This window comes from Dromaius novaehollandiae, chromosome W (assembly GCF_036370855.1).
Source record: "Dromaius novaehollandiae isolate bDroNov1 chromosome W, bDroNov1.hap1, whole genome shotgun sequence".
NCBI classification, from domain to species: Eukaryota; Metazoa; Chordata; class Aves; order Casuariiformes; family Dromaiidae; genus Dromaius; species Dromaius novaehollandiae.
The window spans coordinates 61,536,440-61,558,835 of NC_088130.1; the positions used below are offsets into that span (position 1 = coordinate 61,536,440).

At 48.1% G+C, this 22,396-nt stretch overlaps 2 protein-coding genes across 17 annotated transcripts in view; one reads left to right on the forward strand and one right to left on the reverse strand.

Moving 5' to 3' along the window:
- Positions 1-11,728, forward strand: part of LOC112982207 (ubiquitin-associated protein 2-like) — a 225,542-nt gene extending 213,814 nt beyond the window's left edge. For all 16 annotated transcript variants that reach the window (XM_064500346.1, XM_064500340.1, XM_064500343.1 and 13 more), the window contains 7 exons: positions 4,667-4,745; positions 6,212-6,426; positions 7,310-7,409; positions 7,493-7,600; positions 9,115-9,182; positions 10,236-10,427; positions 11,596-11,728. In XM_064500346.1, the coding sequence (XP_064356416.1) occupies positions 4,667-4,745; positions 6,212-6,426; positions 7,310-7,409; positions 7,493-7,600; positions 9,115-9,182; positions 10,236-10,427; positions 11,596-11,691 (858 nt within the window). In that variant the 3' untranslated portion in view covers positions 11,692-11,728. The remainder of the gene's footprint in view (positions 1-4,666; positions 4,746-6,211; positions 6,427-7,309; positions 7,410-7,492; positions 7,601-9,114; positions 9,183-10,235; positions 10,428-11,595) is intronic.
- Positions 11,729-15,536: 3,808 nt separating this feature from the next.
- LOC112982200 (ubiquitin-conjugating enzyme E2 R2) overlaps positions 15,537-22,396 on the reverse strand; it is a 54,389-nt gene continuing 47,529 nt past the window's right edge. The window contains exons 4-5 of the mRNA XM_026098409.2: positions 20,596-20,730; positions 15,537-19,117 (exon numbers count right to left, since the gene is read on the reverse strand). Of these exons, the coding sequence (XP_025954194.2) occupies positions 18,898-19,117; positions 20,596-20,730 (355 nt within the window). The 3' untranslated portion in view covers positions 15,537-18,897. The remainder of the gene's footprint in view (positions 19,118-20,595; positions 20,731-22,396) is intronic.

A 22,396-nucleotide genomic window follows, 5' to 3' on the forward strand; every position in this document is an offset into this window, starting at 1 on the left:
GAGGCATTGCTGGAGGTGGTGGATTTGATGCTGAAGCTGGTTGAGAAGCTTGGTTCTGTTGTGCCAGTGCGCGGGGGTGTTTTCTTCGCTGAGAGTGGTGAAGAGGTGGTTGAGGGTGCGGAGGATGGCGGCGGTGGCTTGTTGTGGGTCGTGGATTGCCAGGAGGGTGTTGGGGAAGGGGAGAGGCTCGTCGTGTTGGGCGCAGGATGGAGGCGAGCTGGGAGCCATGTCGTTGAGGAGCTGGAGGCTGTGCCAGTTGAAGATGCGCTGTTGGGTGCGGAGGTTGGCGCAGCCGAGGGCAGTGGCGAGAGCGGGCAGGAGGAGCAGGAGCACGGGGGTGCCATGCCACAGGCAGGGGTATCGTGTTACAGGCACAGGCATGGTGGTATGTTCAGTGGTCCCGTGCAGGAGGCTTGTCAGCCTTGGTGGTGTTGGCGAGCGGTGTGCTTGAGGCTGTGCTGTGTGCCCGGCTTTATTTGTGTGGCATGTTTCCCTTCATCATTTGCTAGATGCAGAGAATTTCCCTGTTTCCATTTTCATTTTTGTTTTCTGTTTGTTTTTTTTTTTATTAATATTATGGTTACTGTAGCACTTGATGTGTGTCTGTGAGGTGTCGATGCTACAGGGGCGGGAGGGCCTGGTCTTTTCCCGGTGCTGTGGTTTGGGTGCTGGGAGAAGACCCTCTTGGGAAGCCTGGCTGTTGCGGTCTCGTGTTTCTGTGGGGGATGTCAAATGCCTGTAGGAGAGGCTTTGGGACAGCTGTGTTTGGGATGTCTTTAGGCATTTTCCTTTCTGCTCTATTGTAAGCAGTCTTACCTGTTCCTCTTCCTCTTTCCCCCCCCCCCCCCCAGATTTCTTGCCTGCCAAAATCCATTTTTCTTATTTAATGCTCTGATGATGTCTGTATTTGTGAGGTAATGCATGCTTTAGTGTTTTATTTACTTTTTATCGCCCTCTTTTGTGGCTTGCAAACAGTTTCTTTTCTCTATAGCACCTTTAGCTTTTCTTGTATAGCACAGGTTTTCCTTTTCAGAATATCTTGCAAACTGGTGGGGGGTGTTTTCTCCGTTATTTTTCGTCAGTGTGTGAAATTTCTAATAAATGACTAAAGGTTGTGAAGGATTTTTCATGAAATAGCTTTACGATTTATTGTACTTCTGTTTTCATGGTGTGTTTTCTTGTTTTCGAAGCTCGGCTATATTAGGTGTATAGGAGGAATGATCTGGTGGGAACATTTTTGTTTGATTGTCAAAATTGCTTGTTGTCGTCCGACTATCCTTTACATCTCGAAAGTGAAAGTGCTTGTAGTCCAAAGTGAAAGTGATCCTCTCTGCAGCCATGAGAGGCAGCAGAGCTGTTGTCACAGCGCGGATACGGTTTTCCCCTGGCTTCTCAGGTTTTCTTTTTTAATTGGACTCGATTTCTTCATGCTTATTGGTTCTGTGAATTCCGTTTGTGTTAGTTAGATGGTTCCTCTCTGCTGTCATTGATGTGCAGTAGAGTTCTTAGAGACATCTGCAGGGCTCCAGCCTTAGTTGGTGTGTTACCTTCTGAGCTAGTTGATGAAGCTTAAATATGTTACGTTCTTTTTTAAGTCCTTTATAGAATTTTGCTGTCTCAGCTTTTGAGTCTATTTTTGACGTTTCGGGTTTGATTTTAGTCAGGTTCCTCCGCGTGCCTTCTGTGGGGCCGAGAAGTGTCTATATTGTTTCAAGAACAAAGTGTTTATTCTGATGCTTTCTGACGAGCAGGCTTGAAGTTTTGAGATAACTGGCATGCACTCGGATTTTCTCATGATGTGTGTGTGGTCGAGAGTAGGGGTAGGGGGTACTGATGAAGCAAATACTGCTCCCTCTCACCGAGGAGCGGGGGGAATATTTGGATTTCTTAGACCCTGTTCTCACGCGGAGTTGGTTAAAATTTGTTGACCTTTTATACGAAAACCAAACTAGTGTGTCACTTCCCATTCATATCCAGCAGGTGCTGTTCAGATCTCTTCTCCAAATTTGCTTTTGTGATTTTTTTCCTCAGAAGGAGAAGAGAGCGCTACTTTGTTCTGATAAGACTTTTGATAGAGAACTTGGTTGTGTTTTGTGAAAAGTGATCCATCCTGGAGTTGATAAGATGCTGCTGTGAAGGGTGGTTAGAAGGGCCTGCTGCTGAGCCCCTGAGCCCACCCTGGAGCACCCGCGACCCAGGGGTTTCCCTGTTCCAGGCTGATGGATGCAGCTGCTGCTCTCCTGGTTGCAAGTTCAGCCGGGAGCAAGGCCAAGTGTGTCCCCCAGGGACATACATGGACACGGCCAGCTGCACAGGTGGCCAAAGACACGATGCTGGGCACCATGACCTGTGCCTTAGCTTCTACCACTGGCAACGAGACCCTCGCTTTGCACGCTCTGGCCCCCAGCAGCTGGACCCCACACACAGGGCTTTCTGGCCCCAGTCCTGTGGTGACACTGGGGACCTCCTTCACCCCCACTGCTGCCACTGCAGGCATGGGGCTGCCAGCACCTGGGGTTTACTCCAGGTGCTGTCCCCAAACTCTCACTTGGGTCTCTCTGGGTGCTGTCCCCTGGACCTGATGGCACTCGAGCACAGGGTAGGGAGTGAGATTGCATGGAAAGATGGATAAGAATGAGTTTTATTAAAAAACAAAAACGCTTAAAAAGGTGGGACAGACAACGGTGACCAGACCCAGAGCTTGGTCAGACAAGCGTGCTGACTGGCAGCTACCTACATGCACCCAGCCACTTTCATACCCTCTCCCCTGTATTACCTCCTCCTTGTTCTTCTCCCATCTTCTTCTCCCAAATATCTCTTATTAAGTTTTGCATAATCCCACAGGCCCCCATGAACAACCCCAAATCCTCCTGTCTGTCGTCTTATCAGGTACAAAGTCCAGCTCTCCAAAGCTCTCCCTGTACTTCAGCTAACGGCCTGTCGATCAGTGGCCAGAGACTTTTGCTCCTTGTTGCTGTTTGTTACCCCTTGTCCGTCAGGTCTGTGCCACTGCCTGTGGTGTTAAGCACTTCCCTCTTGATTTATGATCCCTTTTGCACTGAAAGGTCTTGATCAGATAACCTTAATGAAGCAGGTGCTCTCATGTGTACAGCCAGGTCATGGAGTTGCCAGGTGAGATAGATGGGTGGGAAAGGACGATGAAAAGTGACCTTGTGTCAGGCTACAGAAAATATCTGGAATACTAAAGCTGTGCCAGGTTATTTCCTGCTTGGTAAGGGAGGATTATGTGTGGGAAGCAAGGCAGTGACATGTAGGAATACCAGTGAGGTGGAAGGTGCTGTTAACTTGGAGAGAAAAGCATTTGAAGTGGCAGGGAATTTGCAGAAGTGTGTGTGGAGAACAGTATTTTTCCAGCATTGGAAAATGTGTGGAAATGGGTATATTGGTTGTTAAAGCATTAACTCCTGATGGATTAGAAATGGTGAGGGGTAAGTGATGAATGTTAGGAGGAAAAAAGCTTAGGAGGGTACCAGCTATGCACCTGGGCTGTTTTTTTGATGCAGGTGAGAGCTTTTCCATATACTCAGAGAGGGAAGCACAAATTTTTTTTCCCTTTTTCCCTTTTTCCCTTCCTGTTTCTGCTTCCGTCTTTCCTTGCTTCCGTCTTTCCTTGCTTCCGTCTTTCCTTGCTTCCGTCTTTCCTTGCTTCCGTCTTTCCTTGCTTCCGTCTTTCCTTGCTTCCGTCTTTCCTTGCTTCCGTCTTTCCTTGCTTTTTCTCCTCTTCCTCTCCTTCTCCAAATTGAAGACAAAATGCTGGCTTGTTTTTCCTGGCATGTCATGTCATGGCAGAGCCTAGGCTTTCTAGGGCAAGGAACTGTCTATTTCCATAGAGTGCCTAGAACAGTGATCTAAGGGCTCCCGTAACATAATGAATTTTCGGTCATCTGCTGGTAACTCTTTTCTGTAGTTTCCTTTATTCAAGTTTGTACTGTTTCTCTAGCTCATATTTTTACATTTTGAAAACAGAGCCTGTTACAAGACTAAAACCTTTAGACTAATCTACATTTCATTTATGGTTCTGGCCTGAACTCAAGTCTCACCCAGCAAACCTGATCATCTGCTGCTGTTCTAGGCACAAGTCTCACTGGAAGATGACAGCTCAAAGCTGAGGGTTGGAAAAGAAAGCTTTTAGTTGTTGCCTTTGAGCTGAGGTGGATTCTTGGCCAGACGCATGTCTCCTCTATGCATTCTAGCTGAAGCCACTCTCGCTTTTCAGCTGTGCAGGTGAAGGCATATTCACAGCCATGGAGACCACGAGGTGTTGAGAAGCTGCTCAGTTGACAGTGGCCACCTCTTGGTCTAAGCTTGTGTGCAGAATCGGATTTGTTCTTGCTTGTCAGGCTCTAAACATCCTTTCTCCCACATGGGTCAGCAGATTAAAGCAGAAGCTTGGTCCTGGGTCATAAATTTACTGTTAAATGATGACATATTTGTAGTTGATGTTAGAAGTGTCCCTAAAGTAGTGGGAGTGTGTTGGGGGTTTTTTTTTTCTTTTTTTTTTTTTTTGGATTTGGTGATCCAGCTCTACCCTAAGCAATAAGGTCAGCTTCTGCCCAGGCCTCCTGTATTTCTTGCTTTTTAAATTGTTTACGCATATGACTGTTATCATTTTGACTATTAATGGATTATGTTGTCTCTCTCTAAGGATTACTATGGAATTACATTCCCTGCTCCTGCAACCTTAACAGGCAGAGATGGGAGCCTTGCCAACAACCCATACTCAGGTGAGTGCCGTTTTGAGAAGAGGATGATAACTTAGATGTAGGTCATCATGCTGCTACTGAAAGAACAATCATTTTTCCCTTCTATGAGCAGTTTAACCCACCAATCCAAACTAGTCAAACAGAACTGAACATTTGTCTTTCAATACCAACATTTATTTTTCTCTATAGTTTAGTCAGTAATTGTACGTGACTCCTTCGGGGATAAAGTTGGATAATCTTTGAGAACAAGTGCAAAATTATTAAAAATGTTAATGACAGTATCATCTAGTGCCTTTCCCAAGCATGTACAGATTATTCCATAGCTTTTTTTTTTTTTTTTTTTTGGGGGGGGGGGGGGTTAGAAATTCAACTAGCTTTCTAGCTTTCTTTCCCTTTTTGCGCCTAGAATAGACCGTTTCAGGCCTTGAGCAGCAGCTCCCCTTACTTTGTTGTTGCTATTTTAGCACTTCTGTATTTCCATCAGGAGCTGAGTCTAACAGGCTCTCCCCACTGCCTCCCTGAGTCTGATGGACTTTATTTCCAAAAGCATGTGTGGTCTAAGAACCCCTTCCTCATCTCAGCCCATGTTCTTCAATCATCAGCCTGCACAGATTACATTAATTCCATCCAGGATTTTCAGGTTGTGGTTTTCTCCTGCTGGTATCTGATTACAACTTAAAGTTGTAGCTATAGGTGTTATTGTTCCTATAATGCAGCTATTAAAATTTGTCATACTTATTGGCAGCTAACAAAAGGAATACTGGGTAGGAATGAGACAGATGTGATACATGTCACCTCCCTAAAAAGAGTGAATATACTACTTTGTAGGCTGCCAAAAAAAGCAAGTGTGTTGGAGTTTTCTGCTTGGTTACTCACCTCTCTTAGGAGGCTGCTTTTGGGTTAATAACCAAATTTCCCTTCCTACTTCTTCAATAAGGTGGCCCACGATGCAAGCCTTGCTTTCCTGGCCTCCAGCTACTGTCTCCAGACCTTTGGTGGTGTGAGGAATCGGACATCTAATTACTCATGCTTGACAAATAAACAGACATTGACAAAAATATGCCCGTCGTTGCCTGTAAATCCTAACTTGCTCTCGGCCCATGAAGCTTAACTAATCGGGTTAACCTTTAGGAGAGCCATGCTTTAACCCAGCAACCATTTTTTTCTTTGGCTATTTACCATGCTTATGCTTTTAGCATGTTTTATTGCAATGGTCTAACAGTGATGGATCTCCTCAGCCTGTGAGAGAGAGGTAAGTATTGTTACCTCCACTTTATCAATGGATTAACCATGGCCCAGAGTTCTCTCCGAAGAGCAAGCAATGTCCCTTGTGGCTGTCAGGAATAGAGACCAGGAGAGCTCTTCCCATGAAAATCTGTAGCCTTTGAAGTATAGGACACAATCTCTTTTGTAGTTGTTTACTTGTATTCAGAGGATCCTCTTGGAGTGGCTTTTATAGCTTTTCTGATCAGTTATTTCTTTTGCAGGTGATGTAACGAAATTTGGTCGTGGGGATTCTGCCTCCCCTGCTCCTGCTACCACGCTAGCCCAGCCGCAGCAGAACCAGACGCAGACTCACCATACAACTCAGCAGCCCTTCCTCAACCCTACCCTGCCCCCAGGGTACAGCTATACTGGGCTACCTTATTATGCTGGTGTGCCAGGCGTACCCAGTGCATTCCAGTATGGGCCAACCATGTTTGTAAGTATGACAGCCGAAACCATAATCCTCTCGTTATGCCTCTCTGGTTTTGCTCTGTCCAGCCCTGACCACCTAAATCTTCCCCATTCTGCAAGGGATTTCCAACGAAGTTGTTGTGCAAGCCTGAGAGAATAATCACAGTGCCTTACCCAAGAAAAGAGGAAATTTAAAAGGCCAGAATTTGTGGACTCCTACACAGGCTGCTGTATGTAACAGACAGCTACAGCTCATTGATTCATAGTGTTCCTGAAACCCCGTGGCAGCCTTTGGAGGGTCAAAGGGAGTCCAAAAGCTGAGTCAGTTTGTTGAAAGCACCTAGGAAATCCTTTACAGGAAGGAGGAGACCCCTCTAAGCCATAGAACAGCACTGGGAGTCTCTGGAGGACGAAGGTTATTTAGGAAGAGGTGATGCTCAAGGCAGAAGGGTAGGTAAGTCTATTTTAGGGCCTTGCAGGATTGTGTTTCATGAAACTGCCTCAGGCAAGACCTTCCGGTTGCAGTTTTGTTTGATTCTGGATGGTGAGCACTGTGGTTGATCCTTTTTTTGGTTTGTGGGTAAGAACTTGCTGCTTACTGTTGATTTTATACATGTATAAAAGAAATGCACAGCCTGTTCTGAGACGCGGTTGTGATGAAAGCAAAGGCTGCGTGGTGCAGAACAGGGGCAGCTCTAGCAGGAAGCCTGCGGCTTGCACAAAGCCGCTGCAGGAAGTTTCGGCCAGAAGGGAGAGTGCCACCTCCTACATGCCATGGTAGATCTGGAGCTGCTTCAGTTTTTACATTTCCCCTGTGAGGTGCCTTCCCCACTAGATGGCAGAGGGAGCTTGCTTTCCGTGTGCCACTTCCCAGCTAAGAACGCCTTTTGTTCCCCTCCTTTGTCCAGGTACCTCCAGCGTCCGCTAAGCAGCATGGAGTCAATCTGAACACTGCTTCGACTCCTTTCCAGCAAGCGAGTGGCTACGGACAGCATGGTTATGGAGCAGGTATGCCTCTCTCCGTGCTGTTCACTGGAGCGTCTGCAGAGCCGCTTGCACACTGTGACACGTTGTCTTGTACACACCGGCAGGCTATGATGACTTAACGCAGGGAACGGCAGCTGGAGATTACAGCAAAGGAGGCTACAGTGGGTCATCTCAAGCACAAAACAAATCTGCTGGCACTGGACCTGGGAAAGGTAACACATGAGACTTGAGGGTATTCTGAGAGGGATTTAGTAGGGCAAACTCCCAGCGTTGCCAGTGCTGTGCAGTCAACACAGCAGCCAGCTCTAAACAGGATCAAAATCCAAGCTGTTTCTCCATCTCCCGTATACAAAATGCTTTTTTAATGTCCCAGATGTTCCTGCCAAATCTAATGGCTGAACTTCGCATAATGATTTGTGTGGCTGACGTGCAGCTTTGTTCACAATTACATATGGGAGAAACGGTGAACTGTTTCCTCTGCCAGAGTTTGGGTTTGGTGAATAATAGTGGTCCTGCAGCAGTGCCATGTCACTGAACCCTGGGCAGTTGGATACTGCTGCTGAAATGGTCCTCTGCCAAACGATGACTGGATTTTGAGTTTATTATTGGGCACCTGAGTTAGCTGAGTGTTGGGAGTGAGCAGGGCAGTTCACACATCTCTAAGCTGTTGTTTCAGCTGCTGTCTGTATACTCCATAACTCATTGCATTGTTTCATGCCTGGAAATGTTTTATTTGTAACTGTAAAGGCTGAAGAATTTATACAGCGTATATGAAAGCTTTATTCTGCACATGCTGGTTAGACCTGAGAAACGTATAGTGAACTGCTTAGCACTAACTAGTTCATCCCTGGGCTTAAGCAAATACCAAGCGTTTGCAGTGTATTTGAAACACCAACTGCACTGGACAGTACTTAAGTTTTCAACCAGGAGTTGCTCAAACTGTGGCCTGCAAAGGGGAGCAATCTTCTAGGAAAGGTACAATCTTAGAGCTGTACAGACCCACCAAATCCAGTCCTGTGATTCATTTGCCAAAGGAATCACTGCTTTTATTCTGATCTAAGTGAAATGATTAGAGCTGGTTTTTATAAAACCAGGAGGGAGTGACCAGCTTGAGAGTTGCCTTGCTGGTAGGTGACAGTTTCTGAGCGTATTGCGGCACCAGCTGATCCAGGTGGAAGCCCGCCTAAATCTGTGGTATAATTTAATTCTCTAGGGGTGGAAGAGCATTGCAGCCCTCACCCTTCTGCATGATGTGAAAGTACAGGAGCACAAAAGTGTGGCAGATGCCGAGTCTCATTGCTCAATGCACTACTGGAAAGGTCTTGAATGCTGTAATAGAGCCAAATGTGTTTCTAATCCTAGGGGAAAGCTGGCTTTTCTTGAGCTAAATGAGTATTCTGTGCAGCCAGCTGCTGCCCAGTGAAGTGCATTTGAATCCAAGCTGTAATCTGTGTGTAGTGGACATGGATGACTTATCCCAGTGGGCTGGTTCCTGCTTCGCATTGGAGTGAGGAATTGAGCCCTTTTCTCTGTTCCTGTGTGGGGTGCTGTAGGTTTGAGAGCACGGAAAACCCAGCAGTTGCAGCCCAGTAGAGCATGTGGTGCAGTGGCCAAGGATGAAGGTGCATCCACCAAGGCCTCCAGAGGTGCCAAGAGCAAAGCGAGCACAGGGTTCGAGTTGGGTGGCGTTTGGCTTTCTCATTGTCAGTGGCTTTTTGTTTTCCAGGTGTTTCTGTGACCTCAAGTAACACAGGTGTGCCTGATATCAGTGGCTCAGTCTATAACAAGACTCAGGTGAGGAATGCTGGACCCTCCTCCCCCTGGCCTGAGGCCAGGCCGATGGTTCCCTGCTCACCGGCAACTCAGCAAGACTTCCCCTATGGCAGATAGAGGCAATTCCCAGGCCTGTTCATCCTGCGGGCAGCAGGCTTTGGTGTTTTTTAACACTTGCTCCATTTGGTTTTAGGGAGAAGTCTTGCCCTCCATCCTACCACTGTTTCCATATCAACTCATGATGGAAGCTGCCAGCGTAGACACAGAGCTTTCTGTGTTATCGCCCCATGTGTGCTGTGTCCTGGATGCGAATCACTTGTGATGGCATGAGCCTTTTTAGTCAGAATAGCCCCTGGAACAGCTGAGTTCAGAGGCCCTTTGTTTTACTCCAGAGAGACCAAGTAGTAATGCCCACCGCTGATATCTGTGGGTCTATGTGATGGGTACCAAAACCAGCCTGCTCCACCTGTGGCTGTGTGACAGTCTTGTGGTTACTGACTGTGCATGTAGTTTCCCAGAGAATGCAGAGAGTGCTTCCTCTTTGCACCTTTTGTTGTGGGAATCGAGCCCCGCGTGGAATCTGGCTGTGATCCATGCCTGTGGATAGGATACCACCTCTCCGATACACTGCTTAGCACCAGGCGTGGAGCTTTGGCCAGTGGGAACAAAGTTCTTGCTGGAATTTGTTCTTGTTGGGCAGCCGTGACTAGGTCGAGTGACTCCAGCCTGAGCCCCCACAATGTGCAAAGGACTGATTCCAGGCAACTATATCCTCCCATGACCCACTAAGTAAAAAGGTCAGGAAAAAAAGGAACACAGTAGCCATGGAAATGAAGTAAAAGAATTGAGAGGGGAAAAAAAAAAGGTTGCAGGCATTAGAGCAGCAGTAAGGGTGAGAACAGGAGCTGAAACTAATCTGCTAAAGTGCTCACAGGTATTTGATCCGACTTGGCTTGCTCACAGGGTTGATGAAAGGTTCAAGTGATCTGTGTTCAGGCCACTCTTGTTCTTGTTTGGTCACTGTGGGGCTGCTAACGCAAGTCTCTAATGACCTCCCTGTTGCCTCCCGTGCAGACGTTTGACAAGCAGGGATTCCACGCTGGCACACCGCCTCCTTTCAGCCTGCCATCTGCTCTTGGATCTACTGGGCCCTTGAACCCTGGTGCTGCCCCAGGTTATGCTCCAGCCCCTTTTCTCCATATCCTGCCTGCACATCAGCAGCCTCATTCCCAGATGCTGCATCACCATCTTCAGCAAGATGGGCAGGTGAGTCGGCACTTTCTGCCCTTACAAGGTGCCTGAATGCGGATTGCTCCTACCCATCTCCAAGCCTGCTTTTTTTGGCTTTGCTCATTGGAAAAGTGCCTCGGTAATGATTGCAGACTACATGCTGTTCACCAGCTGGGTGTACATGGGAGGGGTGAGCCCTGCTGTGAGGAGGCTGTTCTGACTTAGGGGTGCAGAATGGAGATGGGCAGTGTGGCGTGAAGCTGAGGAGGCCACTGCCATTCCCTGGCCAGGGCAGGGAGAGCAGCGATTCGAACACTTGCACTGTAATTCTGGGAAAAAAGCAAACATCACCTTGCAAATTGCATGTCAGCTCCTGTTTCTGATTTGGTTTCACTAACCACTGCATTTCCCTTCCTCCCTATAAATGTTCCCTGTAAAGCACAGTGTTCTGCTTTAGAGCCCAGAAATAGGAAATGACTTCTCTCTCTGAACGTTTGACATCTTTGGCTGGTGTGTTGTCTTCATTCACCTTGAGAAAGCTCTTTGCCAGTCCTGCATCCTGCTGTTCTCCTTGCTTGTGTTCCTGTGCCTCTGACATTTTACAGTACAGGCTGTTACACAGAGAAATGGTCTTCTGAAACTGAAAGAGAGGAAGCTCTCTTCTTTTTGGAAACAGCATGGTTACCACCCAAGCCTCTCTCATCTCCACAGCATTACCACTCTGGAAGTTGGCTATTGCCCTCTGCAGTGAAGGTGGTGGCAAAATCCCTCTAGGAATTTCTAGCCCAGAATAGGGGCTCTGCAGCAGTTGTTGGCTCTCTGCAGGCTCCTGTGGGCCCTTCCTCTCACCAGCCCTTCACACCTTCTTCCCTGTGCTTGGGGCATGGCTGCCTCCTTTTCCATGACTGACTGGAGCTTGTCCCAGATAGCAGGGGCGGGATGATGCTTCCCTGTTGTCCCGTGTGGTGTCTTTTTGGCCGTTTGTCTTGGCCTGTGAGACCTGGAGTTGTTGAGAAAAAGCAGAAATCGCCCCATGGAGCTTAGGTGTCTTTGAAGGTGTCAGGACTGCTTCAGAGTCACCGGTGGAGGCAGATCTTCTGCTGGTGACGTACTGAACGCAGCATGTTCCTGGAAGCACTGATATTACGGGTCCCGCGACGTGGTGGCAGCCGATATGAATGTTTACATCCTCTTTTATTTCTAGGGTGGATCTGGTCAGCGCAATCAACCCAGCACCATGCAGCAAAAGTCTCAGGCTACCAAAACCGCCTATGGCACTTCTCCATACTGGACAAACTAAATCCGAAACCGGGGAGGGGGGAGAGAATGAAAGGAAAGGAGGAGGAAAAAAGAAAAAAAAAAAAAAAAAAGCCGAAGCCCATTCCTGGAACTATTAGGAGAAGAAGTAACTGCTCAGCCAAACGTCTGTGCGGGGAGAACTGCAGCCAGCCAGCCATCCTCTGTGTGACTCGCCCGCTTCCTCTTTGAGTTGCTGTTGTATGTAATATATTTATGTATGTATTTGTAAATGTAATAGAGCCTAAATGTGGTTTTCTGCATCTTGCAGCCTGTTTTATTTTCTTTGTAGGGAAACTAATTATTCATTTCCCATCTGCACCGGGGCATCTTTCCTTGTTTTTTAAGCTCTATGGGCTTTATAACTCTGTCAAAGACAAACTGCGCCATTTTTACTGGAGTTGGAGCCCATTTATTTAATGCATTTCTAAATTCAGGCAAAATACGAAGGCCTGGCCCCCAAAAAGAAGAATCAAGATGTGTCCTGTTGATTTGATTTCTGCCTCCATCCCCCAGTATAGCTGTTACTCTCAAAAAAAAAAAAAGAAAAAAAAGAAAAAAAGTGTTTTGTGGGCCTTCCCCTTTCTTTTGTCTCCCCCCTCCCTCCTGCTGTGGAGGATGAACTCATGGGCAGTTTGGTCACTGTGGCCCTGAGCTGCAGCCTCACCTTTTTATTTTTCAGTTTTTAAATAAAAAGACAGGGTTTTTTGTTTGTTTGTTTTTCTAGCAGGAGGCTTTGGATGGCTCAGTGTGTCCTGGAACCTCCTTTGCATCATTAGAGGCAAAAACTATGTAGCGGTTTCTTAAATAAAAGTATAAGCTGTGTCTTGTACCTCTTTTTGCCCTGAGCCACCCTGCCCAGGATAGCCAGAGCTACTGGATGGAAACTTCACCTATCCCTCCCCACTTTTTTAAAACAAGACTATGGAGGCGTCTCCTGGTCCTTCTTGTCCTGCACCAGTGCGGTGAATGTTTTAGGAGTTTCATTTCTTTTTAGCCCTTACTCCACCTAATAAAGATCTGAGCGTATCACTGGTGTTTGTCTGCATTTTCAAAGGCTCCAGGAGCAGGTCTGCTTTTCCAGCCTGTCCCCTTTCCTGCTCCTGGAAGGAAAGCAGTAAAGCTCAGCTGCTCCCTCCTGGGAGGGTGAAAGCAGGGGACATGGAACAAAGTGACAAAGGTGAGTGTGCTTCGGTGCCCAGAGCTCGGTGGCTGGGTGCTGTTCAGCATCTCCCCCAGCACGGCTGTGTGTGGAGGGGACAGGTCCTGCCATGCTGGGGGGGGGAAACCACCTGATGCCTGCTGTAAGCAGCAGGTACCTGACACTTTGCCTCTGTCACTCTAGTCTGTCCTAGCCAGGATCTGCAAGCACCAAGAGGCAGGTCAGGAGTGAGGACACCTGAGGGAGGGCTTCTGCCCCAGGCTCTTGCTGCTGAGGCTGTAGCTGTTCATCACAGCAGAGGACATTGGCAAAAACTGAAGCTGTATTTGGCCAAGCAGAGCACAGGTGAGGAGCTACTCAGATCACAGCCCAGCCCTGACCTTGCAGGCAGGCCTGGAGCAGCTGGGGAAGCCTCTTTAGCACTGACCTTATGACACTGTCCTGGCCTGGCAGCTCTGAGCCTGCAGGGCTTATACCAATGACAGCTCGTTTACCTGCAATCAGAGCTGCTGTCCTACAGGAGGAGCTTTCATAACTAACTGCCCTTGTTGAAGGGGTATGCTTTGAAGAAAAACTAAAAACCCCATAAAAGCCCTCTTTGCTTTTAGATTCTTATTTATAAAAGTAGCACTTTTATCCCACAGGAGAGGTAGGCCAATCTTTGCACATGCCCTCAGTGTCATGTCAGACCATGGCAGTGCCCTGATGAGCTTTCTTGCTGGCCTTCTACAAGTATTGCTACAGAGCAGGAAACCCCTGCTCCCTGCAGCATAGCGGGAGAGTTGTTCTTAGCAGGGCATGAACAGCTACAGCTTTGCTAAATCCCAGCCTCAGGAGGGGTGGGTGCTTTGAGGTGTATGTGCCAGGCAGGAAGACAGTGTCCCTCCTCCACTATGGAGAGGAGCAGCTGTAACAAGTAGTAGCACAGGTTGCAGTAAGCCAAGCTCAGGCATGGCCATGAGGGTTAGATGCCCTGTAGCCCTTAACATAGCAAGTCACAACACATGCAAGTGAGTGGCAACTGCAAGGAATGCCTGGCTCCCTGGCAGGGGCAGGGACTGCACAGCTCCAGTGCTTTCTTAGGGGCCCCAGCTGCAAAATCTGCCCCCAGCATTACCTGTGAAAGGGCACTGCTTGAAGCACTGCACATGTACAGGACACCCAAGCCTGAAAGCAGCTGCTCCAGCTGGAGGACAGGGGCAGTGCTGAATGCTGTAGCCTTCCACAACACACACCAAAGCAAGTGCCACTCAAAGACTGCTGTGGGCTGCACCTTATGTTCCCAAAGGGACTGGGGGCTGCTACAGCAGCTACCTCCAGGCAGCAGCACTTGTGCTTCAAGCAGAAAGTGATTTCACCCCCACCACTGGAGTTGAGCATGAAGTGTTACAGACCCCCCCCCTCCCCAACACACACACACACACACACACTCTGCTCCCTTCCACTACAGGCCAAACTAACCAGGCTGTTTTCTATTTTCCAGTCTCCTTACTCTGTTTGCTACAGCAGGTTTCTTTTACAGCAGTTGCCTCTCTGCACCTGCTGTTCCTGGAGGCAGAGCATGCTTTCACGTTAGCACCAATGCTTCAGAGCTGCACTCAGCAACATAAAAAAAGAGATGAATGCTTGCTCTGACAGTGCTAACCAGAGAGCAGACTAATTTAAACACTGTGCAGGTTGTGCTATATCCTGTCTTTACCACTACACTTCATGCTCAATGAAGAAAAAGAAAAACACTGCTGGCCCAAGGTAAGTATCTGGCCACCAGAGTACTGCAGGCAGTTACAAGAAACTCTTACTTAATTCTGAGGAAACAGAGACTTTAACCTCTCTGGTATTGAGAGGCCTCGAAGACTTTTTCTCGGAAATGCAGTAGCCTTCCATACAGCACTGCTGTCAAGCATGACTGCTCAGGCAGCAAACAAGTTTAACACAGCAGTAGCTGCATCATTATGCCAAGTGCATCGAGTACAGTTTCTATACAATAGGCCTTGTTCCTGCTGCAGTTGGGCTAAAATTAGCATTCGCTCACTGCAGAAAAACCCTCCTCAAATATCCAGCTTGCAGGGAACAGCAGGGTAGCAGGAGGTGGATTTCCTTGTAGCACTGAAAAAGAAGCTGTGTCCCAGATTCATCCTACAGCAGACTTCTATACAAGCTCAGAGACCTCCTCTGCCAGGCCTCCAGCACTGCCCGGCTTGGTCCTTAGGGGCTCTTTCCCTTACAGAAAGGCACCTACAGCAGCTTGTCTAACACTACACTGCGCTCGTGGCCTGCTCTGCCCTGTCCAACAACAAAGCACAGTCCTCAGCTCAGCTGCAGCTTGGCCCCAAGTCCTGCTTCCGGTCAACACGATCATCATGAAACATTAGGGAGATCAAACCTCTCAAATGCGTAGTTCCCCCACCCCCAACTTCTTAAGGCTTGGGAAGCCCATATGGCACAGCAAAGACCTCATGGCATTTTGCAAAGGTGCTTCTCTAAGGCAGTTTGTTCTTTATTCTAGTGGAGAACAAGGCAGCTTAGAAAACCAGCTTTATTTTTTTCCCCATAATCTTTTATATATCTATATATGCATGATACTGGAGATGCTCTGAAAGATCAATATGCAGAACTTGCTTCTAAATAGCAGTTATTCAAAGCTTTAAATAACCCATGCAAATAAAACAGCTCAGTTAACAGGGAAGTAACAATACAGGGCTATTTTAATTTCACATTTTTATTAGTAGACAGATGTGCAGAAAAGACAAAATATAACTACTGAAGGGGAAGACAACACAAAAAAATGCATCAGTTAATTCTTTCTGGTAAATTATACTGAAGGGGAAAAAAAAAACAAAAACAAAAAACATCTGGGATTTCAGCTAAGAAAACTACTAAGAAATCTAGTGTACCCTGCTGGTTTCAGAATGGTTGAAAACTGCATTTGAATGGGGGTGTAGTTGCAAATGTAAACGCTAATCTTGGTTGAGAAAGGGGATAAGAAAACCAGAATACACAGACCAGGTAAACATTTTTCCTCAAATCTCTTAAATATTAAGCTTCAAAAAATTCATACTTCAGTTTGTTTCTCAAAAAAAAGGAAACCAGCAAGTCAACAAGCAATGATGCTGCAAGGGACAGTGGGGAAGAGAAATTAGTCTGGTTAATGTAGGAGCTCTCAAAATAGGGGATGGGTATGCTTTTTTTTTTTCCTTTTTGCCTTAAAAAAAAAGAAAAGAAAAAAAAAAAAGAAAAGAAAGAAAAGGGTAACAGAAGAGTCATGATAATGCATCTTACAACACCAAGCTTGGAAATACAAGTCACTGGAGAGTATACAGTGAAGACGGTCAAAAGTACAAGGTAAATTCTGAAAGATGCAGTATCCTCATTTCAAACCAAGTCATCAGCACAGTCAGTGTTGCAATACTCTGCTCATTCCCTCCCCTCCACCCCCCCCCCCCCAACCGCAAAAAGCTGTAGATTGGTCTCCCTGCAAGACGCAAGCTGCCCAAGAGGCAGGAGTTACTGTCCTAAGACCAGCCCTGCAGCAACGAGTCCCAGGGACAGGCCTGGGTCTTGCCCTCCGATCGCATCCCCTACATCCCTGCTTGCTGAAGCTGGCACTCCCGATGTGGGGCTGGATTGGAGCCGCTGGCCTCGCAGGGCCCTCGCTGGCCCCACACAGGAGTTGCTAGATACACATGAGCCCCAGCTGCTGGCTCTGAAAAAGTGCTAGAGACCAAGTCACTCCTTCCTGGACAGATAAGGAGGACAAGCAAAGCCACACATGCCAGACAGTTCAGGAGCGGTCCAGCTATCTCCAAAAGTAACATGCAAGCAGGAGCACAGACCCCCTCAGGGAGCACTAAGGGACAAGACACCAGCACTTCAGCTGCCTTTATGCCACATGGTACAGCAGGATGTATTTTACAGGCATGCTGTGGGGTTAAGAAGGAGCAGGCCCCGCCCCCCCCCCCCCCACAAGGCAGCCACAGCACTTCAGCCAGCAACTGTTTCTGCTGCAGCAAGTCCCAGCCCCAGTAACATTGCAAACATCTGCCTCACTTCAGCAAATGGATCTGAACATTACAAAACGCGCTGCCCCCCCGGGGTCTGCTGTCCCCTCCTTACCCTGAGGGCAGGGCTTGCACACTCACAACTTGCTCACCGCCCCAGGGACATGTCTGCAGGCCAACAGACAGAACCACCACGCCGAGAGCAACCAGGAGACCCCATCACGCAAAGTTTGCTCCCACCAAAGCACCACTTCAGGGACCACAGCTGGTGACGTACCATTGAAAACCCTGAGATAAGGAGGGAGGCGTAAGCAAATGCTTGAGCCAGCAGTTCTTTCCAGGGTCACTTGCTCTGTACCTGTGGGAGTGGAGGGGCTCACCCAAGCAGGGACAGCACACAGGCTCTCACTCATTCAGTGAGGAGTTCCTGGAAGTGCCGGGGCTCAGCGCACAAAGGCAGGACTGGCTGCTGAACAAGGTATCATCCTAAAGGTGAATTCAGGCCCCTGCACTGCAGCCAAATGAACACATTGCAAAGGGTTTAGGGTGCTGAGGGACTGGGTAATCAGGTTCTGCAGAAAAGAGCATGCAGGATCCCCATTCCCTGAGAGGGAAGGGGGACTAAGATTTGCTAAGAGCTCCCAGGGACATGCAGGAGGCCAAGCTCAGTGCACTGGCTGAAGCACACTGCTAAATAGCCTGTCAACCCCTACCACTGGCCTCTTCCAGCCTTCGATCTCCATACCCCTTTTCGCCTGTGGGGGTGCAGGACCGCCTTGCCCAGCACCCCAGCCTGCACGCAGCAGGAGCACCCAGCACACACCTCACTGCCCCATGCCACCAACACGGCCGCAGTCTGACCAAAGCGCCTGCAATAGGGAGAGCAGCCTGGCCCTGGCTCTGGGGCAGGCACTGTTGAAAAGAGCTTCAACTCCTGCCTGCCTCCCAGAGCCCACAGGCAGCACAGCCAGAGCAGGACTGCGTTTGCCACCTCATGACCTACGTGCACAACAGAAAAGGCTCAGGAGAGCACTGGATTTGAGCTGCAGGAAGCAAGGGCTGCTAGCGAGCACCAGGGCAGGAGGCTAGAGCCCCTATCAGCCTCTCCCACTTCCAAAGACAAGGTCAGAATGAACACTGGCCAAAACAGCCTACTGTTGCCCCTGGGCCCCTGGGGAGGCCCACGTGGCCGCAGGAAGCACATCTGTCTCCACCCTTCGGAGGGGGGCAGCTGGCAGCGGATATCAGCAGCACTATAAAACTGAACAGGACTTTTTCCAACCCCAACCTAGTCTGAAGAAAAAAAATAAATAGCAACCCAGGGCTCAGTTGTACAGACGTGAAGTGTTAAGTGTTTATTTTAGGGTTCATATCACAAGTCTTTTTCAGAGACAAAGCTGATTGTGCCCTCTGAGGCTCCCAGGGCCAGCTATTTCCTAACTTGAGCAGGCTGAAAAGGAATACTGTACCTTTCAGTAACATCCCATCAAGCTCAACACACAGTAGCTTTACACTCTCCGCCCCACACCTTAAAAAGGAAAAGCCACCACCACAAGGCTAAACGAATGTACACACGCTATTATTGTAAATGGAGCAGCTAAACCTTGGCAATTTGCTTTGTGTGGATTTTTTTCTTCCCAGTAAATGCAGCACTTGAGCTCCCAAAAACCCAGCTTCCAATGGGTTTGTTCCAGCTTTAAATACATTAAACATCTCAATGCAAGACTGTATTTAATTCAAAAATCTAAACGCGAGCAAACCTGTTTCGCTGTGAGCGTTTCGTAGAGAAGTGAAAAGGGGAGTTTCTTTTTTAAAAAGAAATCATAATACAGTGATGAAAGGGTTAAGAATGCAAGAATTCAGACATTCTGTGGAGGGTCTCTAAGAGGTCCATAAAAAAGGAGCAAACAGATCCATACAACAGGAGACAGCAGGAGACAAAAGTTTGTTGATCCCCCCCCCACACTTTTTTGCTGGACTGCTGCTAGGTTACCGCTGCTCCCTTCTGGCCTGAGTCGGCAGGGCAGTACAGGGGCATAGAGGGAGCAGGTCACGACTCCTCGTTGCCAGAATCGTCGTCATCGTAACAGTCGGCATCTTCCTCCTCCTCGTCTTCGTCGTCAATGTCGTCATCATACAAGTCGTCGTAAAGCAAATCTGAACTGTTGTCATTGGAAGGCACTTTAGTTTTGATGCAGTACTCTGCCAGCGTAGTGGGGACCTTCACGCCATCCTTCTCTGCCTCAGCTTTAGTAGCCAAAACCTGTTTCCTGTGGGAAGGAGGACAGAGCAACATGACCCTGCACTCGCAGCGATCCCTTGACACCGCCAACCAAACACTCCCAGCAGCTCAGAGTCAGGACAGTTACTTCAACCACTGCTAATGCTTGGCTGAAGCATCACAAACGGTACTATAAACAGATTAAGTCCCCATAGCCCTGGGTTTGGGAGTACTCCCAGTTTGTTTGCAGCATGCACACACTCTCTACAACACAGGAAATCACTTATTCTGCAGGGATCTGTATTAGAGACCTGCCAGAGCTTGGAGCGAGTTTTGTTACATTAGCTGCCTCGCCATAGCGGGGATGTTCAGGCGTTTCTCAAGATGAGTTATCTGAGGCAGCTTTGGAGATGCTATACACAGCCGCCTCCACCACTGACTACCCCAGTATGCTCAGAACTGAGCTTTCCACAAGCATTTGGCACCTCTGCTCCCCCTGAAGAGCACGCAGCTACACCCCAGGACACAGCTGTAACCCAGTGTTGTTTGGGGACTGGCAGGATACAAGAGTTTCCTGTTGCTTCAGGACGGAGGCTCTGGCTGGTGCCTCCAGGCAGCGCCTGGGTTATGAACTGTTGCTCACATGTGCTCGTTTCCCAGCAGTGAAGGAGCAGATGGCAACCCGTCCCCTCACCCCCCTCCTGCCTGCTCTTCAGGAACAGTCTGCGATACTCTGGTTATGCAATAAATCCAGCTCCCCTGAAGCCAACGCAGCTTGAGGGACTAAGATAATCTCCCAATGAGGCTCCTTGCACAGCTCAGGCCAGTGACTGACAACCCTGCTTAGCTCCAGCAACAGGTATTCTGCATGCCCAACAGCTGTGCCAATGCAGATATGGTCTTTTGCGAGGCAAGTGTGACAGAAGTCACACTGCAGTAAGGGCCGCTCATTTGTGGTCCCACAGCCACACCGGCTGAAGTTTATGCTGCCTTCCAACAGCACCTGATAAGCCATCAACTTCTGAGCAAAGGCCAGTCAAGACTGAGCAGTGCTTTGAGCTAATCAAACCCAGCCTCACAATGCTTGCCAAATCCTGCTGATGTCCCTTCAATTTGAAGGGACAAGATTATAATTCATGAGTGCATTAAGCACAGAATTAGTGGGATGCAGTCAGTTTGAATCACATCCCAAGCAATGCAGGCAGCGCTCAAAGGCAAGCAGCAACTTCGACTGGGATTTACTAGCAGCCAGTAAACTTTGCAGAGCATCATGCCAGATTAGTCTGAAGAAAAGACCAATTCGAAGACAGATCAGCCTTGTCCTTCTGTTCTAGAAGTCTGCACCAATTCTGTACTGAAAAACCTACTGGGACCAGAAACCAGGACTTGGAATAAGATTGCAAAATCTAATTTCCAAAGAAGCAAGCACAGTGAGAATTTGGTTTCAGCAAATTCAGCAAGTTTCAGTAGCCTGTTTTGCAGGACTCAAAGCAGGGGACTGGTAGCATCATACATGGCAAAACTTACCTAATGATTTCAGCATACTCCTTGTCTTTTCCTTTACTGTCCCTCCATTTCCTGAACATGACTGATGCATCCACATTGGCAGGAGAGAATGTGTTGGGCTCATTAAGCAAAGAGATTACACTCAGTAAGATAGTCCTGGAAAAGGTAACCACAATAGCAGAGTCAGAGCTAAGCATTCATGGATTTTGGGCACCAATGAATCCTTTAGGTGATACATCAGAAACTGGTTTAAGGCCAAAACTTAAGCTAAGGAAAACTGAAGCAATAGCTGAAATGAGAGCAGACATTTATACTGATGGCCAGGCACTGAAGTTCACAGGGAAGGTGACATGATACAAATTGTCGAGGATCTAATTTTACTACAGACGGAACAGCAATGCACTTCAGAGCACACCAGCAAGCTCTTTCCTCCTGGATGAGCTAGAAGATGTGCTGTCACAGCACCTCTGCATATCTGACTGAAAGACACTTTCGGTTTGGAAGTGCTTTTGCACAGATTAAGAACCACAGTTCAGAAGGACATTCAGCTGCCATGCCCAAGTGTTCCCACCCAGACCAAACTGCAGTGGCCATTCCTTTGCTCTCTGACCCCAAAGCTCCAATTCTAGCCAGCTAGAAGAGAGGAGAGAAGGGAAAATAAGCAGGTGGAAAGGGGACACAAAGCCAAGTGTGCTCTTGCACCTGGTCCATCACTTCCATCCATGTGTTTGGGATAAGGGTGGCAGGCAGAGCTCAGTGAGTCCAGAATCCAACTTGTCCATGCTGCCTGTGGTTGGTAGAGGGTTGAGAACATGCTTGGTGAGCCTGCTCCCTATGACTCTCAGCTTCCCAGCAGAAAGCCAGGGCATTTGCCCACCCCAGCATAGCAAGAGGGACTAAGACCTCAGGCCCTCAAATCAGGCTGCACTGCCTTCTCTATCTGATTGCATGTCAGGAGGCTGGTGCTGCGGCTAGGTATCAGCTCTCCTCAGACCTTGGCCTGTGCACTTCTCAGTACACTGCAGTGACATGTGAACAAGGCAATGGGAAGACAATACAAATGTTTTTCAATATCCAGGCAAACCACCAAGGGCCCAGCAGGACTTGGCTGCTGGGACTCAGCTGCTGGGACTCAGCAAAACCAGCATGAGCCAGTCACATAACCCCTGGCAGACAGACAACTTTCCTAGATTTCTAGCAACAGCATGGAGCTAGCTGTGCTCCTCTGCAAGTGTTTACTGAGGGCAAACAACACTTACCTTACCCAGAACCTTTTCCTGCTTTTCCTACAGCCCTCTACATTTCAGAGCTTCTGCCCTTTGGTGCTCACATACTGCCATGAGAGGCACAAACACAAAACTCAAGAGCAGGCCACGTTTGGCAGCTCTGCACACCCAGTCACTTGGCTGTAGCCACCATGACAATAGCTTCATATCCTGAGGGTGTCCCACTGGCAAAAGCTTTAGAAGTTAAATGGAAGGAAAGAACACAGACAAATAATAGGTCTTGAAATACAGCAGTACATAGAAACTGCCCTGCAGAACTTGATTAAAGGAGACTACAGTCTCAACTGTACTTACAGTGATTTAGAGAGCACATACTGCTCCACATGCATAAGTACATCTAACATCTGGGATATAATTCCAGGAAACGCTTGGTCACTTGGATGGTTAGTTTCTTGAAAAGTTTTGAAAATAAATGCTTATGTCCAGACTGTTCAGCACAGCTATCAGGACAGTCTTGTAGAGTCTATTTTCTGAATGTTGTAATTCGGTAGGAAGGGAGAGTGATAGCTCTCGGGAAAGCCGATCAGACTGGAATG